At 38.1% G+C, this 12,500-nt stretch overlaps 1 protein-coding gene across 1 annotated transcript in view; it reads right to left on the bottom strand.

Annotated features, from left to right (window-relative positions):
* The window catches only part of LOC119576747 (probable helicase with zinc finger domain), a 30,918-nt gene extending 18,566 nt beyond the window's left edge, over nucleotides 1-12,352 (bottom strand). Inside the window, exons 1-8 of the mRNA XM_037924390.1 lie at nucleotides 11,275-12,352; nucleotides 10,817-10,925; nucleotides 9,280-10,077; nucleotides 8,702-8,981; nucleotides 8,151-8,272; nucleotides 5,380-5,479; nucleotides 5,112-5,238; nucleotides 4,161-4,293 (exon numbers count right to left, since the gene is read on the bottom strand). Of these exons, the coding sequence (XP_037780318.1) occupies nucleotides 4,161-4,293; nucleotides 5,112-5,238; nucleotides 5,380-5,479; nucleotides 8,151-8,272; nucleotides 8,702-8,981; nucleotides 9,280-10,077; nucleotides 10,817-10,925; nucleotides 11,275-11,922 (2,317 nt within the window). The 5' untranslated portion in view covers nucleotides 11,923-12,352. The remainder of the gene's footprint in view (nucleotides 1-4,160; nucleotides 4,294-5,111; nucleotides 5,239-5,379; nucleotides 5,480-8,150; nucleotides 8,273-8,701; nucleotides 8,982-9,279; nucleotides 10,078-10,816; nucleotides 10,926-11,274) is intronic.
* Nucleotides 12,353-12,500: the final 148 nt, after the last annotated feature.

The following is a 12,500-nucleotide window of genomic DNA, read 5'->3' as shown; positions in this document are numbered from 1 at the left end:
CCACAGACTTCATTAAGGAGATCGAGTTCCTTATAAAGGAGTACACGAATGGCACCTTTCTCCAACCAATTGCCTTGAAAGCAATTGCGACTTCCATACCTCATCTGTCAGAAAACACACAATAATTCCAAAGCAGCAGACAACATAAAGGCCATAAAGAGAAGGATAGACAGGTGGAAAGTAAGCAACATACAAGGACTTTTTAAAGAGGCTCTTCAACACAGAAACAGGAAAAAAACTGCAAAGAAAAGGGAAATAGTTAAGTATCGGAGACTCACAAATATGATGCAACAAGGCAAAGTGGTGAGGGCAGTTTGGCTGCTATCACCACACGAAATTACAGGACCCCTTCCTCTGGATGAAAACACACGCCAGATACTAAATGAAAAACACCCGGCCTGCAAGGGAGGCTGCGCCCAAAATGCTGTTCCAAGGAGCATATCATCCACTACCACCTGTGATCTTTGAGTGCATCACTTGAGAAAAAATCAGGAAACACGCACTCAACACCAATAGGGTAGCGGGACCCTCAAGACTAGATGCTAATGGATGGAAAACCATCCTGAGTATCAGCAAATTTGGAAATGCGGCAAATGATTTATGTAAAGCCATAGCAGACCTAGCAAGAAAGCTAGCCACAGAAGACTGCCAATATATAGAGGCATTAACAGCTTGCCGTCTCATTGCACTTGATAAAAGACCAGGGTGTCAACCAACTGGAATTGGAGAGTTCCTGAGGAGAATAATCGGCAAAGCCATTATGCAAGTTTTTGGAGAAGACATCAAAAAGGCAGTGGGCAATCTCCAGGTGTGCATAGGCCAACAGGCAGGATATGAAGCGGCCATCCATGCCATGCGCAAAATATATGAGGAGCCCAACTGCGAAATGGTACTAATGGTGGATGCTGTGAATGCCTTTAACAACATCAACAGACAAGCCACCATACAAAATATCAGAGTCAAGTGTCCATGCTTTGCCGAATACATAAATAACACATAGCGAACCGGCAAAACTATACATAAGCAACACAATGACAAACACCAGTGAAGTGATAGTACCAGCTGAGGGAACAAAACAAGGCGACCCCATGGCAATGGCAATGCATGCAATCAGCCTGCTTCGGCTGCAAGATCATCTAAAACACAGCAGAACAAACGTAAAGCAGGTTGCATATGCCGACGACCTAACAGGAGCCGGGAAGATAAAAGGACCTTCAAAGGTGGTGAGAAATAGTTGAAAACCATGGCCCTCAGCATACACCGCATTCATTTTTGGTGTAAAAAATAAATGGAACTTCCTGATGCGAACAGTACCTAATATTGAACACCTTTTTGAGCCCCTGGAAGAAACAATTAGAAAGGATTTCATACCAGCACTTTCAGGAAATAGAAATACCACAGGCCTAGAAAGGTCGATCCTTGAGCTGCCACCAAGATTAGGTCTCGGAATCATAAATCCAAGCAAACGGCCAACACAGAATTTCAAAACTCCATCAAGCTCACAGCCAAACTGTCACAAGCAATCATATCACAAAACACAGACACAAGGACAGACACGAGGGAGCAACAAGGAATTAAAAGAGAAATCACAAGAGCAAGAGAAACCAAACAGAAAACTGAATTGCAAGAAACGATCTCGCAATTATCAGAACAAATGAAAAGAAAACCACGCTATGACAAGCAAGACCGGGGGTTTCATCTGTACGTGCAATAAGGAAGTGAGAGACATAACGGCAGGAAATGCTTGGCGAAATATGCTGCAACGTTAGAGTTGAGCCAACTCTCATACTCACGACGGGATGAAACTTTGCACTGCAATCAACAAACAGCACAGATGATGCCCGCTTGGATGTGAGTGCAAGAGGATTCTGGATAAGAGGACAGTGAGCATTTTTCGACATCCGAATATTCAAACCTATGGCTCCAAGCAACCACTCTCAGGAACTAAAGACAGCCCACAAAAAACATGAAAACGAAAAGATGAAGGAAAATGGAGAACAGATTCGGGAGGTGGAACAGGGCACCTTCACGCCCCTAGTCTTCACCATAGAAGGAGGAATGGCACCAAGAGCCATCACCTTTATTTTTGCCTCACACAGCAGCTTGTGGAAAGAAATCAACATAAAAGCTGTGTCGTGGTGTGGATAAGATGCCTGCTGGTCTTCGTGAAATCAACGAAGAAGGTTGTCAACCACAGCCATTGGTGAGGACGGGGCCAATGGACTGTATTGTGAAATAGTCTAGAGTATATTTCACAATACAGTTCCCTTCTATAAATTATTTCGCGAAAATTGGGATGGAGGTTGAGTATGTATTAAAAGAGAGAGAGAGAGAGAGAGAGAGAGAGAGAGAGAGAGAGAGAGAGAGAGAGAGGAGAGGGAGAGAGAGAGAAGAGAGAGAGAGAGAGAGAGAGAGAGGGATAAGAAGTGACGATAGGGACCTTCATAGAATGATTTTTTGTGTGTTGTGACTTGAGTAGCAAGGAGATGAGAGTTTCACTTAGATGATCAGATAGTAAAGGACGAAAGAGGATAGAGCTGGATATCAGCGAAATGGTGAAGAGAGAGAGAGAGGGGGTAGAAGTATTTTGACATAGGACTAACATTACATATGTTTTGTGTTGTTGTGATGATTTTGGCTTCTGACTTTTATTCTTATTCCCGTATAAAATGGCCATGAGTTAAAACTTTCCCAAAATTTAACCTTATCTGATTTGTTAGCTGAAAATTTCACATCTAAAATAGGAATGAATTAGAATGTTGGTCAGGACTCTCTAACACTGCACATTTGAGAATCTTGCTCATTTTCTGGCTTCCAAAAAGTCCCAAAAAAATTGGCCTTGGCTCTTGGTGAGAACCCAAAGGCTTCCAAAAATCTGGAAAACAAAATAACTATCTTTGAAACTTTACATACTAGTGTCACATTGCTTATTATCTTTATCACAAATTTGTATTATCCAAAAGATCAGACTACAAAATCTTTCTCTTCTTCTTTTTTACATGACAATAGATATTCCAATCTGAAATGTTTCATATATGCATATATGCCTTGGGCTTGTGGAAGCAGTGTAAAATTTAGAAAACAAGATAACCATCTTTTAAAGTTTTTATATCAGTATCATATTGTTTGTCATCTTTATCACAAATTACTATTATCCAAATAGATCAGAATACAAATGTTTCCCTTATCCTTCTTCTTTTTATATGCAAATAGATATTCCCATCTAAAACATTTCATTATAAATGCATTAAATCATAAAATAAACTAATCAAAACTATTATTTTCTTTCTTTCTTTCTCTTTTTATTAGATTATGGAGGACTGCGGTCTAAAATTTTATAACAAATGCAACTGAAAGCAACATCCCTTACTATTTAGAAGACCATGTCTCATGGCAAGGTAGACAAGATGCTTGTTACAAAAGTTTCTAATCATCCATGTGTTTATACTATGTTTATATAGTTTGTTTTGTATTCTGGTGGTGCAAGCTGTATTACAGAAAACTGAATTTTATGGAGAGAGAGAGAGAGAGAGAGAGAGAGAGAGAGAGAGAGAGAGAGAGAGAGAGAGAGAGAGAGAGAGAGAGAGAGAGAGAGAGAGAGAAAAAATACAAACAACAAAAAATAGAATACTTATTATTATTACACTGAGTTATGAACTATCAAGTCTGTGCAAGGAAAACAGTGTATTACCATTTCGACAAAGAAAATCAAATGACAAATATAGATATCTGAAAATGGCAAGAAGAGCTAAAAACACTTATACAAGGGTGGGGGGGGGGATATGGAGTCTTGTTGCCATATGAGTGTTCATGTATGTTCAGCCTACACGTTGCACACCATCAGAGTGGTGACTTGAGTAAGCTTAATGCCCATATTTTGGGCCATGTGATGCAGAGAAGCAGGCTCATGGAAGTATTCCAAGGACTGGAAAATTCCCAAACTGCATTCCGCTCCAAATATTTTGAGGTAATGGGCACCTTCATTCATGATACCCTTCTGTTTATATTTAGTAGTTCAAAACTTATACAATAATTTCTTTCACTAATACTATCAAGAAAACACAAGGTTATGCTATGAATATTCTATTCTATGTTGATAACCCAATAAAAAACTGGTTTTAGCAGGAAACAATGATGAATTCTATACACTAAGAACTAACCTTTCTCCAGATTGAGAGAAGCAAGGTATCTAGAGGTGTTGAGAGTTGCCACAATCACACGGTGTGCTAAAATCTCTTTTTCTGTTGGCATGACAAATTTCCGCACACCCTGATCCATTTCAATCAAGCAGTACTGAAAGAAAGGACACAATGAGAAGAGGGCTCTATATGCCCCCATAGTCCTATTCACTACAAGTGTGGCTTTCTGCATGTGTGACTGTTATTGTCTGTCATGACTGTGCAACAGCTGTAAAAAATGGCTGGCTTTTTTCTTGCTATTATTCTGTTATTAGTGAGATATATGGAGTGTTTACTAGTATATTTGGTACTGTTTGACAAGATTTGATGTTGTGGATGTGAATCAATAATTCTGTACTGTTTAACACCACACACCTTATTACCTATTATGGAGTCATTTACATACTTATAAATACCACCACACTCTTTATTACCTATTATGGAGTCATTTACATACTTATAAATACATCTAAATATTATTTTGTTGCTTTATATACAATGTATTTCCATATTCATGATAATTTATCCCCATTTCATGCAATAGCTCTTTCTAACTTTGCCCTAAATTGATGCTCTACACATCTGTTATATGACAAAGAAAGATACATTTTTTGGTGTATAAAAGTAAACTCTTAAACTCCAACTAAACTTTGCCTTATACTCTCAATCTCCCTCCCTCACTCCCGCTCTCCTTCCCATTTCTCCCTCTTCTCTCCCTAAATCTCTTTGCATTTTGTAATGTCCTTTCACGATCTTGAACATACAACTGATCAAGAAAGTACTATACTGTCTTAGACAAAAAACATTAAATATATCATATGAATGCAATTCCAGTTAGTGCTTCATCTTTGGAGATTAGGAATTACAGGGGAAAAGGGAATACTGCTAAAATAACGTAAAAGGTACACATTGCTCTCAAATTAAATTTCCTACCTTTTGCACACTAGAGTGTACAGTTGTAACCCAACGATTTCGGTAGTATATGCGGAGTGGCTTTGCTTCCTCATGTCCTGATTGTACATATGGATGCAGATAATCCTTGATGTACAGGTCTGCAGCACTAAGAGTCAAAGAAATAATAAAACTTAGTGTATATAACAATTCTATAAATTCTTGTCATACAAGGACACAAAAAATGCTGGCTTACTTTCTAATTCTTTCACCCATAACACTGATACAGAGACAGCCATATAAAAATTACCTGTTGGAGTGTGTGCAAATGAGAATTCTTGTTTCAGGCTGCTGCAGAATCTGCTTAATACCCTGAGCTAGAGTATATGTTTTCCCTGTACCATATGGGCCTGTAAACAAAGAAATGTTAGGGTAATAAATAAATTAATCTTAACATAATTTTAAGGTTTCCTAAGCTGTTTTTTATCTTTGTTTATTGTTGAAACAACTTTTTACAATATATATATATATATTTTTTTTTAGTTAATGTAAGTATGGAAAAAAATTGTGTTTTATATTACTTCTTTAGCACCATTTCAATAACTATATGAGATTTAGCCACGGCAAATTACAAATTTGTCTATCAATACTTCTGGGGACCATCTCTGTAATTTCTTGTTGATTTTTTTTTTTGGGGGGGAGGAAAGTGCTTTGGCAACATTGCCCTAGATTGTGATGGAGTTTGGCAGGGGCACAATGGCCTGTTTTGTTATCTCCCCAAACATACAGGCACATCACTTGGTTGGCAGATGCACCTAACAAAATAATTTTCTGATTTTCTATGGTAAAATTACATTGAAGTCATGTGCTCATACAATTCACTTGAATTACATCTGGCAACTCTCTGGCATATATAGGCTCTTGACAAGTCATGGCGACGGCAATTCAAGTTTGTAGAGTGAAACTACAATTTTTTTTTATATAACTTTGTAAATGTTTATATAATTTTCTTTACTTATGTTGCATTTTGTATAGTAGAAAGTATAATATTTTTGGTACAGGGGAAATTTATATTATTTTTTTTGTATATATTTTGAACAATACTGAGATTTTTTTTTCTTTTTCTTTTTTTTTGAAAATTAAAACTAATATTGAAACTAATAAAATGAATATGAAAAAAATAATCAGTACAACTAGGAAAAAAAAAAAAAAAAAAAAAAAAAAAAAAAAAAATAAAAAAAAATAATAAATAAATAAATAAATAAAATCTAGGTCTCATATTAACCCATTGCCGACGGGTGGCATGTACGCACATGCCATGGCATGACGGGACCATCTGCCGGGGGCTCGTACGCAAATGCCATAGAGTATGTATGGACATGCCATGAGTTTTTTTTGTTACAATCACGGCAAAAGATTATTTTTCTGCCAGTGAAAGTGTGATTAAGTCGGTTTTAACACTTTCTCATTTTTACCATGCAACAAACAAAAAAAATGCAACAAACTGATGATTTCAACTCCATGATGCCGCACACTGCTTATTTTATTCGGACTATAGACCGAATAATGATCAACTATGGAGTCTATATAACAACAAAAATACCCTTCAGTCTCGATTTATCAGGAAGTTTGGCAAGTAGAGACTTTAAAAAATAATGAAAACTGAAAATACAACATATCTTCGTAGTATTATGAAGAAATGGCATGGGATGCTGGCATTTGGCATGAGTGGTCGCGCATGCTAGGGCGACGATATAAGCCCCCGGCAGCGAGGCCCCGGCCTCTATGAATGCTACCTGTCAGTTATGGGTTAAGGGTACCCAGATTTGACAGTGACAATCCCCTTTGCAAAAGATAAGAAAAGAAAAGAAAAGAAAAGAAAAAAAGAAAAGAAAAGAAAGAAAAGAAAAGAAAAGAAAAGAAAAGAAAGAAAGAAAAGAAAAAAGAAAAGAAAAGAAAAGAAAAAAGAAAAGAAAAGAAAAGAAAAAGAAAAGAAAAAGAAAAGAAAAGAAAAGAAAAATCCATAAAATTACCAGATTTGCTAGAGTGGCTTTTTTATATGGACCTAATGAGTGTAGGACTGTAGAGAGTCACTGTAGTCATGGGTTATAGTTGGCAGTGGGGTGTGGAAAGGATCATGTATGAAAAGTGGGCAATGACCAATGACTTTGGGACCATTAACCTAGATATGATATGGCGTCTATGCAAGGAAAACAGCCTATTACCTTCAGGATACAGCATATCAATGACAAATATTGGAAAAAAGCCAAAAAAACAACAACAAAATATGCTTATTTAGAAAATGAGACAACATTGTAAAGGGGAGGCAAGGAGCCTTGACACTGTACATGAGTATTAGTGTGTGCTTGGCCTACACCTGTGAGAGGTGCCACTCAAGTAAGCCTAATGTCTGGAATTTGGGCCTTGTGTGGGCAGTGAAGCACCCAGATCCAGAGGAATAACTATATTACTACTGACTAGCAGCTTCCATTAATATCAAATCAATTTCTTAGCATGGGTCATATACATGTCTAACATCTCCAATAATGAACAATTCTATTCAGACCTAATTTTAACATGAAGCAATAATAGTGGTTTCAACACAGCAGGTAAATATAATTTTAGCTAAGGAAGTATTAAAAAACAAAAATTTTATTCACACAATGCTTTTACTTTCTATTTCACTCATCTTCCACAATCTGTCTTACATGAGTTTGTAACTGTTACAGTGTTACCAAGACCCAACAAACTTACTGATATTTGCATAATGACCCAAAATGTATAAGGAATAATATAGCCTAACAGAATTTTAAATATAACAATTATCATATTTTCTCAAATCTTGTTAAAATCTACAAAAAAATTATGATAGCAATACTAACAAGGCCTAATGAATAAGTTCTACATTCTCAACAGCAATAAGTGTGCTGAATATAACAAATGTTACATTTCCTCCAAACTTGTTAAAATTAATCAATTGCTATTTATTCATACTTAAATCTAAGTCTTTTTTTCACTTCTAATTTCATATCTCATATTCTACAATTATCTGGATGCCATACAAAAACAGCTTTTACTTACCAATTATGAGAATAGGTGGCAGAATAAGACCATGAGGGGCTGTGATGGCAACTAGAGCCTCCTTCTGCTTGGGGTTCAATCTCATGTCCAGACCTTCTCCCCATTGTCTGCAAAGAGAGACACTGCAAATGAATGAATAATATTTTAACTGCTGCATTTGATAGTGAAGAGAATGTTATGACACAAATATAAAAATCACAAAATTACTAAATGCTATAAATGGATTGAAAAAAAAATGGGAAGGATATTACTTTTAAAATAACTCAGGCTAAAATGCTACTTCATGAATTGCACTCCATCTTTAATGAACTAACTGTTTAGGAATCTAGCCTTATGCAGCACACTTGTATGCAAGGTAGTTCTCACACAAACACACAGGAAAAAAGTACTACTTGTTCCAGATGAATAAATAATTAATCAAGCAATTCTACTGAGCAAAATACAAACCAAACACTATGATTATGTGCTTCTTACAAAAGATACATCTTGTTCCATATAAATCCCTCTAATTCAATTTCTCCTTTACAAATTTACTGCATGTTAAAGCTTACTTTATGGGGCTCCATGGGATGGTGGGCTCCAAGGTCATGTCTGGGAACACGATATCTAGGGATGGCAAGCGGTCCAGAGCAGAATGCATCTCACAGAGTGGCAGTCGATTCAGCTGAAACTGCACTTCCACTGTGACCTCCTCATCATGTGCAAGGTGTAATTCAGAGACAGCAGCCTCAGAGAACCTAAGATAAATCTCCTTCTTGGTCTTGTCCTCAATCAAAACCTCATAGATTCTTCTCTTGGGCTTTATTATTTCCTTTTCCTCACTCTCACCCTCTGCCATGACAAAATATGTTATCAGTTCAAGAAAAACAAAGAATGTAATTAAAGTGCATTAATTTCATCAGTAAAGGAATGCATCACAAGAAAAAATAAAGCATTTACTGATACTTGGAGGATAAGATATATTATTGTTAGTTTGATTTTTCTAAAACAATAATGCAATTAAAAGAAAATGTTTGCCTACAAAAAATGCACACATGAGAAAATGAAAACAAGTATAAAAAAGATGGAAAAAAAAAACAAAACATTTATTTGACCAACTTAAATTCAATCTAATAATCCAACAACCTACCTTTCCTTCTAGCAGTTGGTGAGACAGAAGCTGATTCCTGCTTAGAAGTTTCCTTGACCTCTGAATCCTCGGTAATAGGAGCCACAAGGATGGTGTTGCAGTTAGATAATACAAGCCTTCCATGATGGGAGTCTTCTGAGATCTCTGAAGAGAGTTCTAGCTTGGCAAAAAGTTCACCTGGTCTCGAGTACTTGGCTGTGGATGCTGTCGAAGGTAACAGCATGTATGTGTTTACAATCTGTAGGGTTGTCTTAATGTTGAACCTTGCCATCAGATCAAACTGGGCTAACTCCTCAATGTGAAGGAGGTCATGGAGACGACTGCAGTAGTTGTTCCTTGAGGGCACCTTCTGCATGGAGGACTGTGTGAACACAAAATTCTCATTGGTTGGTGGGGGATACATTGCCAATATGCTTTTATCATGATCACTCAACTCATGTGGTTTGGGCTCAAAATAGACAATATCCACATTTTCTTCACACCACCTTTCACTCCTAGTTAAGATTGTCCTCTTTGTCTCCTCCAGAGTACTTAGGTCTTCTACTGGGATCACATCCACACACAACCGTTGCATTAAGACTGGCTCTGTGCCAAAGTCGAAGATAACAGCCTGCTTGTCTAGTAATGGTCCATTGTGCTGACTGGTTTTGAAGACAACTGGAGATTTGGTCACTCCATTTGCACAGCATGTCTGGTGCAAATTTGAAAAACCTCCATGCTCTTGCGGTTTATACCTACAACTGATTATATACTTGTATAGTGACGTTTGAATTCGGATGGTTTCAATCTGTGAAACTTCTGGATGGCAAAGTGAGTCCTATGGCATCATGAAATAAGCGAACTACCGTGAATGGGTGCTTGAGTCTGAAATAGGATGTAATGGAAGTGGGATGGTATGAAGAAAGGGAGATGGGCCAGACGATGTGAGCAGAAAGATGAGAGAGAGAAGAGAGAGAGAGAGAAGACCAGAGACGAGAGATAGATAGAGAGACACAGAGAGAGAGAAGAGGAGCAGTAGAGAGAGAGAAGAGAGAGAGGGATAGAGGAAGGAGAGAGGAGAGAGAGAGAGAGAGAGAGAGAGAGAGAGAGAGAGAGAGACAGAGAGAGAGAGAGAGAGAGAGAAGAACAGAAGAGAGACAGAGACGGAGAGAGAGACAGAGACGGAGGAGAGAGACAGAGACGGAGAGAGAGACAGAGACGGAGAGAGAGACAGAGACGGAGAGAGAGAGACGAGAAGAGAGAGAGAGAAGAGAGAAAACGAGAGAGTGAGGGAGGGAGGGAGGGAGGGAGGAGAGAGAGAGAGAGAGGTGTACACTCGCTAAAAAAAGACATCTTTACTCGGGAGTAGATGAAACTGGAATGATTGCCAGTGGTCAATTTGGAAAGGTTGGTACTTGTTTTCAAAGCTTAGAAGAGATGAAGCTTCACAATGTGCTTGAATAGTGTTTTGGAGTTGATATGGCTAGGGCCTTGTATAATAGTAATATTAACAATGGATACCTCGCACTCTATTCATAGCTTCAGAATTGTGCATTACTCTGAGGGACTGTCAGAGCTACAATATCAAGAAGATTAAGTATTTCGAAGCCAACCATGTCTCTGTGGATCCAGCTACACATAGCAACTGGATCCACTAGAGGCAATCCCTGTTTGCACTTTTTCCAAATGCTTTCATCATTGTATCTTATTGTTAATTCAGGAAGAGTAAAGATATTTTTTAGCAAAGATATTTTTCGGCAAGTGTACTTGTCTATATCTAGATTTCAAAAAAAAAAAAAAAAAAAAAAATCTCTTGCCTTGATCATGTAAAAATTAACTTTGGATCTAATGGCTCCCAGGGGCAAATTTCAATAATTTTGGAACTTTAACTATCATAAAACTATAAATCTAAACAAGGCAATAAGGCTTTGAAAATCTCAGTCTAACTTATAGACACACAATAGTAACAGCAAAACTAAGCAAAAAGAGCTAAGAAAATACAGTTTGCTTCCTTACCTTCTCTGAGATCAGGGTATCTTGATGCTGGGCTTGTGATAGCCGCTCCAGGAGCTGGTCTGCATAGGTTGCCCCATGCAGCTGCTTCTCTCTCGCTCGTTCCAGTTTCATGGCACGGTATTCAAACCGCTCCTGCCACTCCAGCAGTTCTGCATCACTGTGGGCCCCCACACACTGGTCTCCCAACCTGCAGTTGTGTGTGTCCTTGTAGGTGGAACAGAGGGCATACTCATCTGCTCCAAGGCCACGTGGTGGGGGACGATGCTTCCAGTCCCGACCTTCATCAGACATGATGGTTGTTTGGTGGTCCTGCCCACGACAATGAGTCTGGAGTTCCAACTTTCCACTGAAGTACACATTGCAGTAGGAGCAATGGAGCCGTCCAGTAGGTGACCTTTCCTTCTCAAAGGACTTCTCTCTTCTCACTCCACTCCTCAATGCCACTGCCAATTCTTCACCTTTAGACATTGGATCTGGAGCTGATGCATCATCCACATCTGGATGACTACCCCCTTGCGGGCTTTTTGACTTTGGACGTGCCCCCTGCATCTCTTGGTTTCTTTTCTTTTTCCACTTGTGCTTGCCAAGTGAGGCTGAACTTCCTGTGTTTTCGCTTGTTTCTGAATTTCCTTTTCTGCCTTTTTCCATTTTCCACTAATTATCAGTTTTTCACTCAAGAAATTACACTGAGAACACTGCAAACACCTTATATATATCCACATATATATACATATGTACATATACATATATATAAATATATATATACACACATGCATGCGCACTGTTAATGGAATTGGTAACTAACTACGGTACTTCTGAACAATGATAAAAGAGGCAGATCCACTCCCAATGCAGAACTAATTCTGAAAATAGTTAATATCTCCTCAATGCAAAGTTTTAAAGTGTGAATGAGTTATGTGGAGAACACAGAGGCTTTACAGTGCAGTCTAAGTAGCTCGACCAAGGTAAAGCAGCTGAAGACAGGTTGACGAGGGTGAAGGTACAACCAGCTCGTGAACAGCACCACTCAAATTTCTTCTTCTTTCTCATTATTAAACTACGTCCATACCCAGTCTGCCAACATCTGCAAAAAGGAAGGATCTCTTTTACAATAGTAATTGCAAAGGGTATTCTGTGTTTATTTTTTAAAATGGGGGGAGGGATAGGCAATGAGAGAATAAAAAGAAAGAAGAAGGAGAAGAGAGAGAGAGAGAAGAGAGAAGAGA

The sequence above is a fragment of the Penaeus monodon genome, chromosome 1 (genome assembly GCF_015228065.2).
Source record: "Penaeus monodon isolate SGIC_2016 chromosome 1, NSTDA_Pmon_1, whole genome shotgun sequence".
Lineage (NCBI taxonomy): Eukaryota > Metazoa > Arthropoda > Malacostraca > Decapoda > Penaeidae > Penaeus > Penaeus monodon.
Note: the sequence above shows the minus strand (reverse complement) of the source record. Positions and strands in the feature narration are given on the sequence as shown.